The sequence below is a fragment of the Porites lutea genome, chromosome 4 (genome assembly GCF_958299795.1).
Source record: "Porites lutea chromosome 4, jaPorLute2.1, whole genome shotgun sequence".
Taxonomy (NCBI): domain Eukaryota; kingdom Metazoa; phylum Cnidaria; class Anthozoa; order Scleractinia; family Poritidae; genus Porites; species Porites lutea.
This window is the reverse complement of record NC_133204.1, coordinates 35,865,298-35,888,136: the sequence shown is the minus strand read 5'-3', so window position 1 is coordinate 35,888,136 and position 22,839 is coordinate 35,865,298. Positions and strand designations below refer to the sequence as shown.

Sequence of the window (22,839 nt, the reverse complement as noted above, 5' to 3'; positions counted from 1 at the left end):
TTACTTCAGGATCCGTTGCATCTTAAAACTTTCTCTCATCTTTAAAACAATGTATTTATTGAGATTCCTGCAAGGAAAATGTTTTATCCCGTCTTTTTGTACTGGTTTTTGTTAATAAACCGTCCTTGTAAAATTTGTTGACCTTTTTTCTCTTCTCACAAAACCGATATGCCAAAACTGCATTTAGTTCACAAAGTTCCTTACTTCCATAATGCGTGAAGCTAAACGTATAAGTTCATGTCGCGATCAGGCAAGGCCACACCGTTGCCAGGGTTCGTAATCTTTTAATCTCTTCAAACTCCATGACTTTTTCCAGGTTTCAATGACTTTAGATATAGCTGTCACTTCCGACAACTTTCAAAACTTTCCTTTTTTTAGGACATTTTTGGACCCGATTCACGGTGCAACAGATTACACTTCAGTATCCACCAAAATGTGTGCCATTTTTCTGTTTAATTGCCTGTCTCTATCTTACTTTGTCTTATTAGTAGTTTTGACGGCTGTAGTAACTAATCTAACCAACACAACTTCAATTTTGCATGACTTTCCATGACCAACAACTAAATTCCATGACTTTCAAGGTCTGGAAAATGAAATTCTTAAATTTCATGACTTTCCAGGTTTTCCATGACCTGTACGAACCCTGTGTTGATCTCCTAGACTATGTCCTTTACACAGGTGAATTTGACATTGAGTGAAACCCGCCCAGTAAATCAATTACAGGCGCAAACGACAAGCGGTCCTTCCATCACTGTCGTCCTATCCTACCATCAGCAGTTCTTATTAAGACGTATGGAGACGCTTTGTAGGGAGAGCAGGGGTACTTATCATTAAGATGAGAAAACCGAAATTCCGGTTGGACAATCAATTGATTCGCCCCATTCCGTTTGGGAAGCTTTAAAAAATACAAGGACGGTCTTTGATAAATGTGTTTAGTCTCTCTCTTGGAAATTTGATAAGAAATGGGGAGGCGATTAATTCTAAAACGGAACAGGAGGTTTTCCCCTTCCTACTTTATCGAAGGTCGAGTATTCTTCAGGATATTTACTTTTTATATCGTATTCGACGATTTATTCAGTACGCCTCATGTATAAATACACGAAAATCAAGAGCCTCGATTCGAGAGAAATTATAGCAGTGCCAGAGACCAAAAACATGATGAACATGGCGCGTCATTTAAATCATCGCCGAAAATAAGCCGCATGCTCATCACAAGAGTCGTTTGAGCTCATTTGCATACAGTGAAAGTTAACAACGCCCGACCAGTAAGCCACACTATCGAAGTTTTGCTCATTAAGATTCTTTTTTTCTACCACTGAAAAGTTCAGTTGTTCCAAAGTAATCACCGCTTTCAAGCAATTGAATTTGTGGGCCGACCCGTTCAGGAAAAGCTCGAAATCTTTCGCATTAGTCTTTCCTAAGCTTTCTTCGTAAAAACATACGTGGCTCCGGTCAAGCAACGATTCATATCCCCAGTTTCCACGGTCTCCGCTAGGAACGCCTGGGACCATGACTCCCTTTTGGGGACTAAATACGAAGAAAAGAAAACGGCTTGCAGATTATGAGTTTCGCTGCTACATAAGCGAGACTAATAAACTATCGTTTGAGGTGATGTAATTACAAAAGGTTAGAGAAATCAATCCTATCTGGACAAGGATTTATTATCCTTTGATTCGCCATGATCCGAGTGATCTTGGATCATAAATCCGAATCCGGATCATCCCAAAGGAACACACCCTCTTCTTTAAGTTTATTGGCTATGTCAAAATCGCTCGTACGAGCTCCTTGGTATTTGGCAAGAACATTCGTTCAAATGAATGTGTTAATATTCAAGCATCCTTTTGTACCCAATGAAAATGTCCGATAAGAAAAGCAAACAAACAAAACACAAATAGATTGAGACGACATGCCTGGGTACATAAGCGTTGACTTCTTTACGTGAATTACATATGTAGACTGTTTGTTTGAGATTTCTGAACTTTGTAATCAATTTTCGCAAGTCAAAAACTGTGACAAAGACAAGAATAAATAAAAATTCATTTATCCTTTAACTTCTAAATATATAAATAAATATTGAATAAACCTACAAGGTGTGGAGAACAGACGGTAAAGTACATTTACGCATAGTATAAAGGCCTATTATAGTACAAAAGGATACCTAAATTTAAATATTAACACCGGTATTACTTTCTGAGACTTAAATAAACACAAAAATAAGTAAAACCAGGAGCCGATTAAGGTGGTAAAACCAATAATCCGCACTCGTTCGAACAAATGGAAATAGTTTTTCAAACAGTGTAGTCCCGGGAACTGAGGGGAAATCTGCCACGCTGAAATCCCTGTGTAGTTCCGTCTATCGAGTTGATACCAAGACCTATCAGCCGTCTGATATCAGATGGCTGTTCATCCAAGTAAGGCTAAACTGTTACATCATATGTAAAACTCTTCCATCTGGAAAAAAAAAGGGAAATTGTACTTCATGTAATCATGCTTATACACGCACATACGCACCCCTTTATTGTGTAAGTACCAAAAGATGGCGTAAAACTGTGACGTAAAAGTTTGAACCCAGGAATCATTTCATAAGGAAGTTGGGAATGATCGTCCGGGTAAACGTAGTCCTGAATCGGACTACTGTTGACACTGGACTCGAGCTAAACTAACTACGGTAGAATGACTCGACAACGGATAATTTGACTAAAAACTGTACAATGGACGGATCGTAACAGATCAATGAAATTTCGAGTCTTCATAACCAGTAACATCACGGCTCAGCCGACAAGCGACCAATAACATCAAGATTTAATTGACCAATCAGGCCAACTGGTTCATTTAGCTTCCTAGCTTTGCTCATTATTTTCATTAAATTTGATTTAAATGTTGTATTGGTATGTAAACCTACTAGACTGTAATATCAACCATGTACATCGTCAAAAGCATGATAAAGATCATTCTATTCTATTTAAAGAGATCTAATTGGACACTTTGAGGTTGCACAAGAGACTGGGATAAAGAACAGCACTGTGGGACTGTTTGGGGGAACGAATGCTGACCCAGTTTCCTGAGCCAATAAAATGAGCGATGGCGTCTCCAAAAACGTTCCATGGTGCAATTCGACCTCAAGATCAGCCTACGAGGAGGAGGAGAAATCTGGTCCTCTGGAGCTCACACGCGCGTAGTCTTCAACTCTCGCAATTTCACTCCTATTTACAATTACATGTCAAAATTATATGCTATTAGATACTTACCGAATGATCATTATCCGAAAGCCTCATCTTGGGAGGAGAACTGCGTCGTATCTTTGCAGGGGTGGAAAACACCTCATCACAAGAGAAGTCCAAAGCTGCACTCATGAAACCCGATGGGGTGTTAAATGCTGCACTGTTTCTTGGAGTAAGAACTGAGGACACCCTAGGATCCTTTCTAGTTGAAAGCAAATCTTCCGGACTGGACGGCGATAAACTTCTTCGTTTATGGTTGCTTTGTGGAGTCTTTTGCGAACACATCACACCTGAAGGTGTTTTTATTGTTCTTCTGGACAGAAAGGGAGTGGCTTTGTACTGAGGTGCGCGACCAAACAAGGAATCTGGGGTGTCAACAACATCAAATGTAACTCTTTTGATCATCGTTGGCGTACTTGTTGCTGTGTATCTCTCTGTGATAGGTGACTGTGAGGCATTTTTTAAAGCGCTTGGTTTTCCCGTTGATTTCACTGGCGTGGAAACGTCCATTTGGTTTACAGGGTTTATCTGAGACACGAACGACAAAGCGTTACATGTTTTCTTACTTTTAATTCATCGTCATGATTTTTTTTTAAAATTTTCTTTCAACATTTCATACTATCCCATCCACCATTTTTTCCCAATCCCATCTGCGATAAATTTAATTCTGGACCCGAATTCCCGTGGTTGCTGTTCTTTTTGCTCCTTTAACTAACCCGGAAATCTTCGTGGGGAAAAGCAGGAATCCTGGCTGGCCCTCGTGGTCCATGGAGCAATTTTTCCTACCTTTTCTCGGAAGTACTGTGTGTACCTTTTCTGTTCTAAGAATGATGTTTTCTCAGTCAGCAACACAGGCGACTCGGACAAAGAATGACCTTTCGGCCACACTCTTTTTATATATAAGAATACTGTTTTTCCGGACAGGCTAAATATTCTTATTTTGCTATCGACTTAAGGCTGAAAATGTTCTTAAATTATTCTTAATTATAAATTATAGCTTATGGTATTTCCTGGGGTTTCAATCACCAGTGTTCTTACCGTATAGTAAAAGGAATAATTTTCTACGGTTAAGCTAAAAACATAAATTGTGCTGTATTTATAAAAAAATTTTCAAATTCTCAGTCTCGCGTTTATTCTTAAAATATTCTTAAAATTTTGCAAATTTCAGCCTCAATATTCTTATAGGAAAAAAGAGTGTACTAATCCAGATATTCTACCTATAAATACCGTTTCTTAGTAGGCCGAGCTCCCGCTCTTTCGCACGCTTTGGCCGCAGAAAACAAAAAATCTCCTGCTCGCGCTTCGCACTCGGTACAAATTGGTACAAATTGGGCTCCACTTGTGGGTAAGTCTACCTAACACATACGAACTACAAAAAAACATGCCAAAGGTATCAAAAAGATCAAACCTTGGAACGAGGAACAAAAGGAGGTGTACCGGGATGCACTTTCTGAAACTGCAAAGAAATTTTAAGAAATTATGTGAACATCTAAAACCATTAAAAACTGCAGAATTTTAATGAAAGTTACTTGTTATTCTCACCCTTTGCATGAACTTTTGTTTAACAGGTCCATCAGGCAAGTCAATCACATGGTTGTAGAGCTGTATTAAAGCCTCAGTCGTTGTTTGTTGAACGGTTTGTTTATGGACGGTTTGATGCATCTGCTGACAAAATGTGCGCGTGACCGGCAGTTCCTCCTGTTGGGTTAAAATGACGTAAAAAAGGTTAACTACTTAGCTAGCCTCCTACACAGACGCTTCTCAGGGCTGTGTCACGTTCTTTGCGTGAGGAAGCCTAAGAATATCTGACTAGAACGCTCAGCCCAATGACTCTTTATAAAGTCCAAACAAAAACACTGCCCCATAAGGCCTTTTTAGGAGGGGAGGGGGGGGGGGGTTGGGGCTCCTGGCCTTCTTGATACTTAATTAGCATAGGAAAGAACTGTAGAGAAGGAAGAGGCAATGGGACGGGCATTCCGGTAAAGTGTAAATCATAACATGGGGATGGAAAAAGGGGAGGTGTCAAGTAAAGCATGTAGAAAACAGAAATACAAACTGAAAGCTCTTGATTTTCCTTTTTATTCATTTTTTTGTTTTTGTCTGGAGAAGTCGCTTGAGCACAGTTACTCCAAGCTCACAAGTGAAAATCGTTGTTGCATAACAGAAATACTATAAGGGTATGTATGAAGATTTTAGAGATCGTTATTTAGAGGTCAAATTATGTAAGCCTTGACTAGCTGTAAATTCCCAGCTATATTTAGGGTTAAAAAATTGTAATACTTTCGGTCAGTTAAAACCAACTCACGCTTCCCTTTTGAACAATTGCTTCTGCTGCATCAATGTCTTCTAAAAGTCCATTTGGAATCTGTAAAAAGCACATTCATCAGTCAATCAGGTGTTATAAACGCAACAATAATAACCCAGTGCACAAGAGGTAGAGAGAACTGGATGGCTCAACAACATCACTCAAACAAATACGGAGAAGTATTATATGGATTTTGTCTGCAATAGAATTGAGAATAACATTGAATAGAATAGGATTATATGTACAGTTAAACCTGTGATAAGAGGACCCATGTTGTGTCAATGCCAAAACTATTATACAGGGTTGTCACTAAGATTTCAAGTTGCCAGGTATATGCAGTGGGTCAGTAGGTGGGGTTCATCTAAACAGAAAAAGGGAGTTCTTTTGGTCTCATTTTCCTTTTGTTTCCTATTAAAAATAGCCGGGAGTCATGCTCATAGTAACAGGGGGAAATCCCCGGGCCTCGGTCCTTAGTTACAGCCCTGATTATAAAATGCAAATAAGAGCATCAGCAACCAGCCAAGTCCCATGCTTGGCTTTGCCAGTAAAGCAAACCAGTGTTGTAGCCAGGATCCTGACCTGTAGGAGTCTGTTCCAGGCACGCAGATAGTAGAAAGCAGCACGAAGTAAAAAAATAGTGGAATTTTTTTATTTCCCTCTCTTGTGCCCCTTTTTACTATGCACTACTTCCTACTATCTGAATGCCTGGCACAGGCTAGGAGTCTACATAATTTTTATACAAGTCTTACGTTACTGCATAACTATTAACTCTAAATATCCAACGTACAGTTTATGAAACAACCCATGCATTCTTTTCTAAGCAATAGCTATTTTATTATTATTATTATTATTATTATTATCATTATCATTATCATTATCATTATTATTATCATTATCATTATCATTATCATTATCATTATTATTATGTAAACAGCAAATATGAACCAGGTGAGCTTAAGTGTGAAAACATGATATTTTCACATGTGAAAATAACATATTATGTTGAAGTTAACACATGAAATGATCACCATTCTTATGACCTTACATAATAAATAACACCTATTCAAGCAAGCAAATTTTTAAAGCAAAATGGATTCGAATTTCATTGACTGTGTTTATAAAATAAACGGAACATTACACGTTATATGGCAGCTTAGAGATGTCTAGAAGCATGAATGTCACTCAATGTAACTAATTATGAGTAAACCTTGAAGAGTTCTTCAGCATGGCAAATCATGGAAGTGACCAGTTTCTGCATGTCTGGTATGTCCTCAGGAAACTGGCTTAGACAAGTTATTTTCTGACAAAAAACACAAATACAATTGGGTAAATAATATTGCACAGTTCCAAATTCAAGGTATCCATCAATTCAAAGATCAGATCTTTTAAATCAGTATGCATTTCTGAACCAATCTGAGAATCAAGTGCAAAATGATGCCTGTAACTCCTCATCACAAGTTCTTACATGTGTCATGTAATAATGATTGCCTCTGTAAGTTTTAAAATGAATTGCACCTTTTTGAAGTCCATTATGTTAGGTGAAAAAACCAAAGCAAGATTGTGGGCTGTCATTTTACTAGTAGCATTCTTAGCAACCAGGTTGAGAAGCCCCAACAACTGCTGTAGGAGAATTCTGTTTTGAGGTGGTACCAAAAGAAACAGAAGCTGTAATGCTTCAATCAGCTTGGCCTCAGATTCATCATTGGGGATTTCTAAAAGCAAGAATTAAGAGAGAGCAGTTTTGCAATGTCAATAAAAGAGATTCTCCTGATAACAACAACAAATTAAGATAAAAAAAATCACGAGGCTTCTGGTATTTTGGGAAGTGTAGGCAGTTAATGTTATGATAAAAACAGCCATAAGAATAATAGCGGGTTGTCAATACAGGGCTGGCCCCTGGTGACTAAGTTTTGCCTTTGGGTGGCCAGGAAATAATTTTCTTTAGCCATTCAGCCATTCGACCTCATCCTTCAAAAATGTCCTTCAGCCATTTGTTTGTATGGCGGTTCTGTTTCATATGGCTTGGCTATCCGTTTCTCATCCATCACTTGCCATGCATTCAGCCACTGAAATAGATATTATAACTAATAAGGAACATTTTTGCATGAGAGCCAGAGGTCACATGCTAGTTTGGCACAAAACCAGCACAACATAATTTTTTTGAGGTGACCATGTTAATGAAGCTAATAAAAGTTTAAAAAATAGGCAGACCAATAACACAATAATTTACAACAATTCTTACAACCAGTTAAAGTAGCTCAAAGAATAAGACAATATACAGTCTTTTATTTAAAAAGACTATTGAACGCATGAAACTTGCCTGTGATTTTGCGATAAGCATCCTGAGGTGCATGGGTTAGGAGTGGTTCTGGAAGATCACCAAGAAAGATCTTCAGAACAGATGCTACATCATGGGGAGTGAATCTACCACTGTCAAAGTCAACATGCTCTTCTTTATCAAGCAAGGATTTTAACTCTTCCTCTCTTTTTTTACTGCCTGATACCCTGAATAGGCCTTCCTTGCTCACATCTGAAAAAAAAAATGACTGAATGGCCGTACATCCTACAAGCTTCTTACTATCCGTTACCAGTAATTAAAGTTTACTGACTACAGGTACACTATCAAAAAATAATGGCTGTATTATGGCTGTGTATTTTCCAGTGAGGTACGGTATTTGTATTTGATAAATTTGATAAATTTGAACACCCAGTATGGTCAGCAACCTGCGTTGCTGAATGTAACAACAATAATATTATTATTGATCTGGTAGAATAAAAGCTGGAATTCTGCAAATGTCTTGTCTGAGCCAAGAGATTTGGGAATCTAGTCTAATCAAGTAGTGGGTTAAGATTGTAGACTCCCAAATGCACAAATTTGCAGAGTTCTGCCTCCAGGAAATACTGTAATCAACATCCTTTGGGTCTGATATTTTCAGTTTTCCCTGGACAAGTTCTCTGGTGTGAAACCAGAACAATCAATATTTCAGAGGTAAAATTCATCTGATTTTGCTCTTCCATTTGTCTGTCTATAAAGCAACTTTTCTAGGCCAATTTGATCATCAGCTTATCCAAAGGCCAACTTAATTCATGCCAGATTTTCTGATAATGAATAACTCCTCTATCAAGATAATCTGTACATCTTCTAGTGTCATTTGAATAAAGAGCATCTGCCAATTTTCCAGTTAATACCAAGTACAAAATATAACAAAAAAAAAGATATGAAAGGGTGGCTAACTACAAGATTCTCCAACCAAATTTCCTTGTGTTTTCTTGTGAAACAAGAGGAGAATTTAACAGTACATATGTATATACATAAAAATTCACTGAGGACTTTATTTTCTGCAATACTTAATAAGCTGATGGCCAGTTCATGTATGTAATGGCAAGGATGGACCCAGCATGCAAAGAAAGTGGTGTCCGACAGCCCAGAGCTGGTTGATTTTACTATTGGGCTAGTGAATTCTGTTCTTAACTTGCCCAACTGTTGAATTATGATAGTTAGTATGGCTAGTACATGTATATGCTAGCTACAGCTTGTCTAAATGGCAAGCTGTAAAACTGACTTTCTTTGCATCCTGTGTACCTGTCCACAATAATAAATTGCATGATTATTTAATAAAAAAGACAGCTAAACTCACGTGACTTTAAGAAAACAATAAGTGTCGAAATTCTGTGTACAGCATCCACCGTTAGGGAATGGCCAAATATTTTATGGTTCCCTGTTGAAAAATCATTATGGTTACAAATAACTTATTACATTTTATGTTTAACAAACAGTAACTCCTTGAATGTTGAAATTAGAATGCAGGTAATACTTGCTTGCAAAAGATAAGTTTCCATTAGACAAAATACTAAGAGTGCCTTCCTTGACAGTAACTACACGTAACGCCATTTACATGGCACCCAGATGCATATTATTATAAGTGTGTTTTACTGCCTAGGAGATACATGTAGATGACTTACCAGTGTTGTATTTTATTTTGATATTTGTTGCACGTTTTTTAACTAGGTACCGGTAGATCATAAACCTTTCATGTAAAGTATCTCAAATCTCTAGTGGTACACTCTACATTTGAACTTTTTTGGGACAGGTTTACATCAGGTATTCTCAGGGAGGGGATGTTGACATTGATCAGTTCATCACGCAAGTCATCTTTGCATGGTTACAAAAACAAAACAAAAAACAAAGAATTTGAAGGTTCAAAACTTTGAACATTGGAAGTTTTTTCACATTCTTTTTATTTTACTTTGTCTTGAAACCTTAAACACGAAAATGTCAAACAAAGAAAACAAAAATGATATTAAAATGGTTTCTTAATTATCACCCAAATAATATTTTGGATTAGTACCCAGTGGGGTATTGGTATGGTATGTTCATACTTGATATGTTTCCCAAATACAGTGCTCCCTGGGCACTAATGTGAACCACCCTTTTTTCAGGCACACACACCAGAATTTGGGCACGGTATTGGGCCTGAGTACAGTTCAGAATTTGGGCACAGTACAGGACTCAGGTACAGATCAGAACAAAGTCTTAAAACTCGGTTTTCTTTCAAGCCTGGTCCTTACTAGGAACGCAAGCTTAAGCATAAGTGTGAACATTAGGAGCTTATGTGCTAACAAGGATGGCCTTGACACAAGCATAATAAGCATGAACACAAGAAAATCACTTCTTAGGCTCATGCTTACATTATGTTTATACTCTTATGATTATACTAATGCTTGAGTTTTCGTCACTAGTGAGGACTGGGCTTAAGTTCCAAGGCAATCGTCACTGCTAATTCACACATGTATCCATATCTTCCTGCTGAGCCAACACCAGGGGACCTTTCCTCAAAATGCCCTGTAACTTTTTGAGCCCAAAGGCAAATTTTAAAAACCATAACCTGTTGTATAGTAGCAAGTACAGTTCCTAGCTACTTTAACTGATAGTTTCATAGTATCATTTTCAAAATTATTGAAACTGTGATCTTGAATGCAAACATGGCAAAAATAAAAAGTTACAGGACTTTCAAGAATAGGCCCTAGGTGTGAACATGGAATGCAACCATTTAGGATGATCCGGATAAGGATCACTCGGATCATAGCAAACTAAATGAACCGACAACAAATCTTTCCAAGGATGGATTTGTCAGTTACCTTGATGTGCTATGACCTGAGTGATCTCAGATCACTGATCCTGATCCAAATCATCCCAATGGAACGCACCACAAACTAATTCGAATAATCAGATCATGAAATGTCAAAGGAACCGGTGAATCCACTCAGTGTAAAAACTCATCGGTTCATTTGATGCCACTTGATCCGATTGATCTCGGATTCCTGATCCTGATCCGGATCATCCCAAAGAAACGCAAAGCTAGGTTATCAGCTCTGTCACTTACTTTGAACGCAAAATCATTCTAAACTTGTGAAGGACATACCTATTCATCGAGGACCAACTTAAAAAGTAAAAAAACTACGCACCTTTTCTGCTCATTATTTTGTTTAGTTTTTCCGTTGATTTGGAAAAAAAGCTCCGGTGAGGTTTCACAGTCGTTACAATCTCCAGATTTCTAGTTACGTTTCCCGTATATTCAAGTTGCTGTAAGTCCTCAAGAATGTCCATATCCAAAAGTCGCGTGAGTCTACTCAAGCAGACTCTTGCGTGAGAGTCCTGGTAATCTTTTTTATGCATTCTTTTCTTCTGCAATAACTCACGGCAAAATGGCTGCCATCAACAAAGACTTTCTTTATACCGCGAGAAATTCAACCGTCCCGTCACTTACGTCACTCAACGCCACTGACCAATCAGCGATTAAATTATTTCAGCGGTTTCGATCTGTAGTAGGCTCGCTTGTACCACAGCATAACCAATCTATGGAGTTTTACAACATCTTCTTCTATAAAATAATCTTTTCCCCGCCTTTTATAAGAGGATTTTCTGGGCGAGGTTTTAAACTGCCTGACCTACGGACAAAAGGGTGTGTATATAACTTAATTTCTGGCCGCTAAATCCTTCTATCAAGACAGCTAACATGCCGGGTCTAAACACTCGGGCTAGGTTATATGATCGCCGCTTAAATAGAAGTAACATAACAGCTCTCTTACCATAAATAAATAATAAGACAAATAACATATGACAAAGTACATTTAACGAGCTTGTAAGAATGAATTTACAATTTATCGTTGGTGACCATAATCTAATTTCTCCTTCTACACGACATAAATTATTAACATGATTGTCACGATGATCACCATACACCACGTTTCGTGATTTTATAAACTGCTTCGTTATCCATACCATGTGAACATCTGCATTCTTATACGATCTTGAGTTCTTTTCTCTCAATTAAGTTTGAACTACCATGTATGCCTCCATGGTCCTGACTAGCTGACTGTGTTCTCTGACCCACTTTTCCCGTGAATTTATAGAGCTCGCGTGTAGCTTTCGCTTCGAGGACGAAAAAACACAGCCGCAAACTCGTTTTAAAGAAAGAGGCATTTTTCAAGTCAATTCTTGTTTCAAGTCTAGAAGTGGCCGTGTGTAAAAGAATGGTATTTCATCATATGACATAAAGTAGGTGGGCAGTTACAGCAATTCTCCCCTACGTGCAATTTGATACGTTAAAATTCCACGGGTGTCGTGATTCTCCTGACTGGACTTCGATGACACTAGAAACAAGTCAGCAACAGAGACTGCGCGCGTGGATTTTTTGTTCCATTGTCAGTGTGAAAGTCATGCCTTCCAGCCCTTTTGGTTTATTTGGCGTCGAAAGTGACGAGGAAACCGCGACTGAATTATATGAAAATGCTTCGAATTCATCTGAAAGCCCTCGATATCGACCATTACATTCCTCTCCCAACTCGACTTTCAGTGAGAGGTTAAAGATTGCAAGAAAACTTATTCCTTCGTATCCTGGCAGAGCAAAATTAGTGAAATCCAATCATGAGATGACCGGATTAAAGAGAAAAACAGATGAAGAAAACATCAGCGGTGGATTAGAAACTAGTAATTGTCCAATGGTTCGAGAGTTTCAGAGCTTCCTCCGGGAACATGCCATCATCATGGAGTTGTAAGCGCTAACTTATCTTCATGTTGATATATTTTAGAAGCTTATAAAGAGATCTGTAGTGATGAAATTAGCGTTATAGAAGTGTACATTGTTATTACTAACGTACCTTTACATTCAGTTATCTCGCATTGTACTATATATCCTTGAAATATGTTGGTCGCAATTTTTTTGTTGTTGTTGTTAACCTGTGTTTGATAATAATTACGGCAATAATGATATTTCACACTTCACGAAACCCAGCTAGATAGTAAACTTTTAATGACAAATTAAATGCCCATTATACAGCCCCATCATTGAATCTCACATCCTCAAAAATTCCCAACAATTAAAAGGGACAGTTCAAGGAAAATTCAGGAAGGGTTGGGGGAGAGATATGCAGAAAGCTTACCAGCTATATAGATACCTACAATCGGCAACAAAATGAGTTGAGACACTTCGCTCAAAACTGGGTTTTTTTTACGTTTTACTGACTTCAAAAGGGTGAAATATAGCTTTTCCTCCCCCATCTGGCCCTCCATGCAATGTTGTGACGCTGTTTGAGCTACCTTTAGAAAACAACAAACACCTCAACTTTGAATGGAGAGGACAAGGGAGGGGTGTGGATTCTTTTGTTCTCTGAAGTTACCCTATTTCAGTGTAATGTCTCAACAATTTTGTCGCCGATTTTAGGATAGCTCTTATGAAGGCAGGAAAATCATACCTGGATACATCTAAGGCTTCTGTTTACGCATAAGAACAGTGATTTTGGCACGTTTGCTAAAACAGATGGAAACCACACCACCACCAAACCCTCTCAACCAATGGCTTCAGCACAATGTTCAATGTGTGTGAACAACTTGTTCCCGAGCTCTGTGCTACTGCTGTTCATACTAAACTGGACACAAAAAAACATCCGCTATATATAGTGTGAACATAGCCTTGGAGTCATTTGTTCAAAGAACACTACCGAGGGCATCTCTGTCCACCACAATGCGGCTTTAAAAGAGGGACTACATATTAAGAATTCTTTAAATATTTAAGACAATTTAATTTTAAGACAAAATAAAGGTGGAGGTAGGGCCATGGTCCTCAGGTCCTTACTTAATCTTCCCATGAAAAGCAACGGTGGGACCGGAGGGCGGGGGGAAGGGGGACGGTGCTTGGAATTGACGGAGGCACAACCAATGCATCAACCAATCATATATTGTAAGCTCATGCAACCCCCAATCCCCCCCAAAAATGGTCTGGTCTGACTGCACCCATTATTATGACTGCATGGCATGGCATGGCTTTGTAAGCATTAAAGATGAACCTTGAAAGTCATCTGTTTTCTTTGCTTATGTGGTCTGGCAAGATCAAGCCTAATCTTGCCCTGCACTCAGGATGGCCCACTTTGTTCCTGCAAAAATATTTTTTTTGTTTGGTGAAGCTTGGTCTCAGACTCATTCTTTATAATTTGTGAGAGTTTTAAAATGGACGGAGATGAACGTAAGCCGTGAATAGCTCCGCACTTTTTCCTGGGTAATTTCATGTAGCATGCATTTTGAAGGCATACTTTTTATTATATACTATATATATGTGATCAAACTTAGTCATGAAATAACCATTCGTCGGTTAAATGAAGTTAAACTGTCTCCCATACTGTTTCACATTGCAGCAAGTATTTGAGTCAAAATCCTCTCAGTGGAGTCTATGCAGTACCCTCTCTAAACACATTACAAGGTCAGTTGAATATCATGGACACTTACTTGCCGCTGAGCTGCTATTAGTTAAAAGAATTTCTCCTTTGCCTAGTTTAATGAGCCTTAATTAGAATTGAATCTGTCGCAAATGATGAAAAAACCAGTTCAGTGGCTTAGATTTTACTACACAGAGCTTATAATTATATAATAATTTCATTTCAAACAAACCAAAGAGAATGTCAAATGAGAAGGACCAAACAACTTGCTGTCATATCGTTGTTGTTTTAGGTCTAGGAAAACAGTTAGGTGCTAGTATATGTCATGACAGGTTAGCTTTATCAAAAGAAAATCTAAGTTCTTGGAGATATGTGGTAGGGGGGTATGGGTGGGAGGGGTGGGAAGAGACTGGAGGGGTTATTTGGAGTACTTGATATAGCTTTAATCAGACAAGTGAGTAGTTTTTTAGCAAATCCTTAGAGACATGTTGGGGGGGGGGGCAGTAAAATAATGTCAGAATCTGAATCCATACTTTGATTCACCATTGTCAAATAAACAATTATATGAATTTGTGTGCCTGCATGAAGTTTTCGTAGCAGCAGGCATGCGGTTGCCTTACAACTGCCCATGACGTTTTGGTTATTAAGGGTTTAGCTCAGTGCTTTCTTTTTTTAGTGTGAACAGTCTGACTGCAACATCCAACAGATTCTCATGACCCCCTTATATAATGACACTTCTCTAAACCGGCTGCCTAGCTTTAGTCCCTCTCATTTTTCAGTCATTTTCTTTGACTTCCATTAAGATGGACTCTTTATTTAAGCCATCATGAGCAAGTCTCAATGGTGTTCATCCTAGAGAGAGATAATCACTGGAGCCACAGCTTGTTTTGTCAGTTACTGTATTACTATATTATTAAATGTATAGCTTGATCAATTTTATCCTTAGTCTGGCATGGGATAATATTCATCAGAGCAGGACCTTACAGAAATGGAATCTTCAGGTTTATAGTTATTCTACAGGATGAGTAAGTAAAAATCAATGGATAAAAAAACTTAATTGACATTGTGATATTTTTTCTTTAATATATTTTTTATCTATCTCATGAGTTCTTAATTTTTGGCTATACATACAAAGAGTGTTGTGTTTTTACACCAGCTATTATAAAGAGACAGCGATAGACCAATTGTGATATATTAGATTTCACACTTGGCTCCAAGGCTTCGGGGAATAACAGAATAGAAATCATCTTGTCAGGCTCAGCAATGAAAAATACATCTCTTTTTTTATTATTCTCCCAAGCTACGGAGCCAAGTACAAATTTTATCGAAAATTGGTCTTAAACAACCTGCTACTTGTTATTTAACAGTTTCCTGCTGTTAAATAACCTGCTACTTGAAACTACATATTTTAAACAAAAACTTAATATTGAAAAAGAATCAGCATAAAAGCTCAAATATAATGCAAAGTTGTGTTACTGGCATCTTTTCTACTAATCAAGCCAGTCTTCATCAGAAACTAATTTATGTAGTTAATTTCAAGTGTATTTCGTTAAACAATGCAGCCCCAACTGTTATGTTTGATTTTCAGTTTCCCTGATAGCAGACCTCTTCTCAAGTTTACTACACCAGTGTTTCATCCTCAAGTTCATCCTGTCAATTGGTAAGTGAGAAAGCAGGGGCTGATGGTTTGAGGTGGTTTCAGAAAGAGCAAGTGGCAAGTTGTTCCACTGATGTGTAATTTATACGTGCATATGCACGTAACATGTTTGTGCGTAAATAAAATAGAGACAATGTATGGAAGCTAAGGCTGCGCGTAAACATAAGAGTTGAGCAGGTTCGACCGACTGTTATGTTTATGCGGATAACCTTCCATACATTGCCTCTATTTTATTTACATGCGTGAAATTTATGTGGGCACAGATAAAAATTATGAGACAGTTGATCTACCTTTAGTCCCATTCCCCTTTTACCAGTTCATAGTCAAAAAAGAGATATCATATATTTATTGATTACAGTTAACTCTGGGATCAGTTCACTCCCCTAAACAGGCCCATTTAACCTGTTCACATCTGAAGAGGATTTTGTTTAAGAATGATGAATTTTAAAACCCTTGTCTTCATAAATTTTATCAGGTTCAAGTTACCTGACAGTTTAAGAAGGTGGCGTAATTGAAGTAAGCATCAGGCTGTTGATTCAGAACAAGTAGATTCAAAGTAAGTTAAATAATGTTGAGCTTTTCAAATATTCACCCTTTTTTGGACCTTTTTCAGGGTCCTGAACCTGGATGTTTCTTTTCCACAATGGGAAAAAGGAAAAAACAATATATGGTGAGTGGCAAAACTGTATAACGGAATCTTTGGTACACATTTCAGTATAAAAAAATTGTACTTTGGTCAATTAGTAACTTCACAAACCTTTAACTTGATAATAGCTAGGAAATTTACGTGATGGCACCATTTTTCTATGCACTTTTTCAAATAAGTATACCAGTATCCATTTCACTTTCCTTTTGTTTTTCAATCATTAAAAAATGCTCTTGAGTAAATGGCCTGTTCAGTTCCTTCTATTCTACTATTTAGTGAGGGATAATTCAATCCCCTCCGTACTGCTAATTAAAGGAAGGATAATTCAGTCCCCACTATACTGCTTAGAGAAGGATAATTCAGTCCCCAATATACTACTAAGGAAAGGATAATTTAGTCCTTACTATACTGTTAAAGGAAGGATATTTCAGTCCACACTATACATACTGCTAAAAGGAAGGATAGTTTAGTCCCTACTATACTAAACTAATTAAGGGAAGGATAATTTTAGTCCTTACTATACTGCTAAAGGAAGGATAATTCAGTCCCCACTATATATACTGCTAAAGAAAGGATAATGTAGTCCCTACTATACTGCTAAAGAAAGGATAATGTAGTCCCTACTATACTGCTAAAGAAAGGATAATGTAGTCCCTACTATACTGCTAAAGAAAGGATAATGTAGTCCCTACTATACTGCTAAAGAAAGGATAATGTAGTCCCTAGTATACTGCTAAAGAAAGGATAATGTAGTCCCTACTATACTGCTGAAGGAAGGATAATGTAGTCCCTACTATACTGCTGAAGGAAGGATAATTCAGTCCCCTCTTCATTGCTTAAGGAAAGGTTAGTCACTCATCATTGTGCTGTAGTAAGTATTGTTTAGTTCCCACTATACTGCTTGCGGAAGGATCATTCCTTTTTGACTGCACTAGAAAGGAAAGAATAATTCCGACCAGACACATGCCAAAAAGAGTTGATTTAGCGTAGTTACTAACAAGGAATGACCTACAATGACCTACAATGATCTACAATGACCTACAATGGTCTACAATGATCTACCATGACCTACAATGAGCTACTATGACCGAACGTGTAATCCCTGTAATGAACTAAAATGAAGATTTTAGAAAAAGACAAAAAAAAAAGATCAGGGGACATGTGTGCGTAAACGTAAAGCGTTTAGTCTACTGCATGACAGCCCATTTAACGATGACAGCATCTCTAATTATTACGCTTGGAGATAAATTTACAGTTGAATAATACATGTATGATGATACTGTGACTTTTGTCCAAACCATCCCTTGCAACCTTTCGCATTAGTTATATTTTGTCTTGTCTTTTTTTTCCAAACAAATTGAACAAACACAGTCACCCCAACAGTCGATCCGGGGGAGATCTTCAAGGGACGTAAGGGTACAGATGAACAAAGGAGGCCTTCAAATTCTGACCCTGTTCAAAAGAAAAATTGTTCATTTTTTTTAAGTACCCTGGCCTGTATAAGACATCATAAGACCCTTTAAATGGCTTTCGGCAACAACAGGATGCTCTGTTTGTAACACTAAATAGTAAAATCCATATGCTGCTCAGCGGCCCATACCCATCTAGGCCAAATAAGGGAGTGCCTGCATGACTTCCGTCAATACAGGGTATAATAGTGCTATACCGGTAAAAACGCGATTGCAATAATCTATTTTCAAGTTTCTCAAGTTACCTGAGATCAGGCACAATTTTTGTTTTGCCTTTTCAAAATGTACTTGGCAATTTAATACTATGAGCCTACTGTCACGTCCAAGCGTGACACACGACAAACATCATTGTCTGTCATTTGTTGCTCATTGTAGGGCTTATTTTAACTCATTGTAGCTCGTCACGTAGTAGCTCATCGTAGATCATTGTAGGTCATTGTAGGCCATTGTAGGTCATTGTAGGTTATTCCTTGTTTTAGTAACTACTACACACGTCCCCTGATCTTTTTTTTTTGTCTTTTTCTAAAATCTTCATTTTAGCTCATTACAGGGATTACACGTTCGGTCATAGTAGCTCATTGTAGATCATTGTAGATCATTGTAGGTCATTCCTTGTTTTAGTAACTACGGTTGACTTAGAGCCTACGGCTAAAGGAGGAATATTTTAATCCCCACCATACGGCTTAAGGAAACATCTGAGGTAGGCAGCTGCTTGAAACAGATTTTCTTTCTTAGGCAAGTCCTTAAATTTTTGAAGAGTTGCTTTTATAACGTGGACACATGGGGAGGAACAAATGAGGCTGCTATCAATACGTAAGTGTTTCAAATCTCCCTGCTAGGAATCGAGCACAATGAAACCTATGTGAGTGATATTCCCCATCTGACAGGTGAAGACTTCAGAGCGACTGTTCTAGACACTTCATAAACGGATGTATGGTAGTGTGATCCTCTATGACCTCTATGACTTATTCCTGATACCCGTGGCTGAAAGTGTTATCTTATTAAAGCTCTTCAAGAATAATTAGAAATCTAGATAATTTTGCCAGGGTTCTTTAATTTTAACCTTGAACGTTTAAAGTAGCTTATGTTAGCCCACACCATCGGTGGGTATATCGCCCAAGTGTCGGTCAAGTATCAGCAGAGTGACAGGCAAGTATCTGGTACACCGAATCGGCCGAAAGCATGAATAAATAAATGTATACATTCTATTAGTATATAAAGTGCACATTACAGGGCGCTCCAACGACCTTCCATATGTAACACATATTCTTAATTGAGCGAGGATCTTGGTGATAACAAAAAATATGGCGAATGTCTTTAAATCATTGTGTTTAGAATTCACAGCGATATCGAGAAATTCAAAGATGAAGCAGAACTATGTGCAGCTGATTCAGTCAGATCGTTTGATGATGAACTTAGTCCAGGCAGAAGCTCAGGTATGTTGGTAATTTAAAATATTTTTTAGTTAAGCTCTGCAACAGTTATTTACTTTCCTCCACAAAAAATAGAACGCTTCATTTTTACACTCCATACTGGAGACCCGGCCCCAGTTCTTCAAAAGGTGGATAACTCTATCCGCTGGATAAATCTGTATCTAGTGTTGTGGATAGCGCAATTGGTTTTCCTAATATGTATTCGCTAGATACCGAGTTGTAAGATGGATAGCGCTATCCAGCGTTTGAACAATCCAGCCCTGCAGTGCCAATCTAACTATGCTGTCACAAAACCCTGTGGTGTAATCGTTTAATTAACCCTCTTAGCCAGGGCTATCAAATGATACTATTTCACAAACCGTAATTTGAAATTTCCCTAGAATTCTCTCATTGGCCTTTATATTTGGAAGTGCAAGCGCTTATTTGCAGAAATCTACCTTACTAGACAGGGAGGAGCGGAGACGAAAGCTCTCATGTTCGTATCGCATAGGCGACCCCAAATGAAGGCTTAGTTTTTTGTTGGTTCGATCTCTTATTATTTTTTCCATGTTCAACAGATGACGATGGAAATGTCCTCAGCCAGAAGAATCTCAGCGACGTAGCATTTAGAGAAGGGAAGAGAATGATGTTAACTGGGGTAAGAATAGGACGCGTTAGGTCAATGTAGAGTGCCCTTTTTGGAAAAATCCGAATCTGGGTTAAATATAAGCGCTTGCCTGAATCTCAAGCAAAAAACATAAATTGGACAAAGGATCTTTTCCGTAGCAACAGTGAGTGCTATTCAGAGTACAGGAACAACATGAAACTACACATATCGTCACTTAGTCTAGAAATTGCATGCAATAAATTGCCTTTCAAATAGGGAGATGTGTCCGGGCCGCTTCACGAAAGAGACCCCATTGTGGTTTGACTCTCGCAGGCGCCCACTTTCCGTAGGCGACCACTCAATCATCGTTTGTGGTCACTTACAGGAGGTTCCCCTGTACATTCATACACTCGTTATGCAACTGATCTCGCGTTACGGGGAGCCTGTAGTTAGCAGACACCCACAGCATCCTAGCTAGTCTCCGCTTAATACGGTTTCGTTTTCCATACTACAAGGGAAGACTCAATGACGTTTGTGTCCCCTTTATTGCCTAGTTTCGAACCCAGCAGGGCTGGGATAAACAACACGAGACCCAGATAGTCAGAAAGAGCATATTGAGGTTGGGAAAAATCTCAAGTTTGGTGTGAATCGGGCCTATATTGAAAGAAAAAAATAAAATTATAAGAGATATATGGGTTACTGGACACACCGTCCGGACGTCTATATATTTCTTGTTAAATTTTGGAGTTTTTGAATGGCTGTATCTCGTTCAATGTAAGCCCAATAAACACCAAACTTGCAATTGTTGCTAACCTCAATGTGCTCTTTCTGTCTCATCTCTCTCTTTTGGGTCTCTTGTGTTTATCTTAGAATAAACGGACTATACCCAGCCTCTCGCAGTTTGAAATTAGGCAATACAGGTCTCCCCTAAAATTTTATATGGGTCCCTCTTAATACAGGTTTGACTGTTCAACGTCCAACACTTCGATACCAGTAGACACCTAAGCTAAAACATTACCGCCTGTTTCTAACTATGCATATTCATTCAGTGGTTTTGAAGGAGCCCGTGTTCCATCCGTGTTATTGATATTGTTTGGTGTATTATATTACATTACCAGGAGTTACCTTCATGGATGCCATAAACTTAGGGTTGGGGCACACCAAGAGTCATGTTTCAGGGACAAGTCTCTCAGTGCGCGACACAAATTTGGGCAAAGTTGTCCCCGCGACATGTGGCATTAGATTCAACTTCAAGAGGTCAAGAAGCATGTCGAGGAGACAAAATGTTACAAGGACCCCATACACCTTCGTGTTTTCTCCTCGTTGTGCAACATGTCCCTGCAGTTGAATCGGAATAGTTGAGCCAACCAGAGACAACGACCAGAATTTTTTGTGATCATGCATTGGGAAGGAAGGCAAGCTAAATTATTTCCCGCGACATGTTCGTATTTGTGAGACATTGTGACTTTGGTCCTGGCCTGCCACATTTGTCTGTTACACAGCCCTATTACACGCCAGTTCGTTTTACTGCACGTGATTGTATGCCTATTGCATATGTCTGCTAGACATTACTGTGTGTACTGCAGAATTTATCATAGTTGCACGTAGCTGCAACAACTCCTTGCGGCCTGTATCCTAAGGTCTCCAAACCTTTGACGTGAAATTTACGCCTAAATTATAAACAACGGAAAAATCGACGGGCCAGGCGCTCGTGGACTTACAGTATTTAATATATCATTCAAATTTAAGCTACATAGAGATAATATATATAATTTTTTATTTGAAGTGCTATTGAAATTGTGTATTTTAATAAAATAGCTATTGTCTCATGAACCTAAACAACTGTTCACATTACGGGATGAGTATTTATTTAGCATACTAAAACAGAAGTAGTTGCATATAGGTAACTGTCCATGTGCTATTACTATTCGACTTCAAAAAAAAGGAACTATGGACCGAAGTTTTGGAAATAAATCAATTTTGTAACTAAGCGGGTTTTAGGCGAAGTGTTACGACCCAGTTACTGGTGACCTTAGTTCCCAGATTTTGAGAAGCAACTCTTCTCAGGGACTTATTTTAATCCATACGCTCCTCAATTTAAATTCTTTCTCAGTCCTCTTCCACATTAATCAGATTCCCTTGCACAAACAGGCCCTAAACATCGCTGCTATCTATACTTGCAAATAATCCCTACACTTCTTTGGCCAGCTCTACTCCCACCCGTATGAAGATTTACAGTGCGACTAATTGAACCAGGGCACTTGGAAGAAGATTCTCCAATCACAACGATTTCTGAAAACAAACGATTCTCAACTTTTGAGGCAAGCGGACCTTTCTTGAATATTCATGGATTTGAGGGCTGTTCCCTGAAAGGTCAGGATAGTTCAAACGGTTTTAAAGATTTCAACGGTTGCCCAGTTAAACCTTGAATTTCATTGGTCGGTAACACCAGCACAAAAATGGTTATACTGAATAAACTTGCTGTTGTTGGTTCGTTTGCCAAAAAACTTGAGAATCTTATGTTTTCAGATGTCGTTGGGATTGGACAATCTTCTTCCAAGTGCCACGGTTCGAGTAGTCGCACTGTAATACATTCGTGGACACCATGGTCTTCTTCACCACTGTGGCCATCATGCGCACGGTTGGCATCATGGTTCTCATGAGCACCATGGTACCATTTTCATTGCGGGGCCTACGGTCATCCTGGCCACCTTGAAAATCATGGGCACTAACGGCACCATAGTCACAGTGGGCACCCTGGGCGTTGTGATCGTTGTTGGACCGTGGTCACACTGGGTATTTCTGTCATC

General features: G+C 38.5%; 2 protein-coding genes across 2 annotated transcripts; one reads left to right on the top strand and one right to left on the bottom strand.

The window, feature by feature from the left end:
* Window positions 1-1,838: 1,838 nt before the first annotated feature.
* LOC140935501 (rho GTPase-activating protein 19-like) lies at window positions 1,839-11,240 on the bottom strand. Its single transcript, XM_073385054.1, has 10 exons — window positions 10,993-11,240; window positions 9,165-9,245; window positions 7,847-8,056; window positions 7,042-7,238; window positions 6,734-6,826; window positions 5,527-5,586; window positions 4,764-4,919; window positions 4,630-4,677; window positions 3,249-3,749; window positions 1,839-2,451 (listed from the first exon to the last, which is right to left on the bottom strand). The coding sequence occupies exons 1-10, from the start codon at window positions 11,201-11,203 to the stop codon at window positions 2,431-2,433; spliced, it is 1,578 nt and encodes a 525-aa protein (XP_073241155.1). The 5' UTR covers window positions 11,204-11,240; the 3' UTR covers window positions 1,839-2,430.
* Window positions 11,241-12,169: 929 nt separating this feature from the next.
* LOC140935500 (protein AKTIP homolog) lies at window positions 12,170-21,862 on the top strand. The gene is made up of 9 exons (XM_073385052.1): window positions 12,170-12,581; window positions 14,218-14,282; window positions 15,185-15,263; window positions 15,827-15,898; window positions 16,509-16,565; window positions 18,746-18,823; window positions 19,346-19,446; window positions 20,001-20,080; window positions 21,148-21,862. Exons 1-9 carry the CDS (start codon window positions 12,175-12,177, stop codon window positions 21,169-21,171), a joined length of 963 nt encoding a protein of 320 aa, XP_073241153.1. The 5' UTR covers window positions 12,170-12,174; the 3' UTR covers window positions 21,172-21,862.
* Window positions 21,863-22,839: the final 977 nt, after the last annotated feature.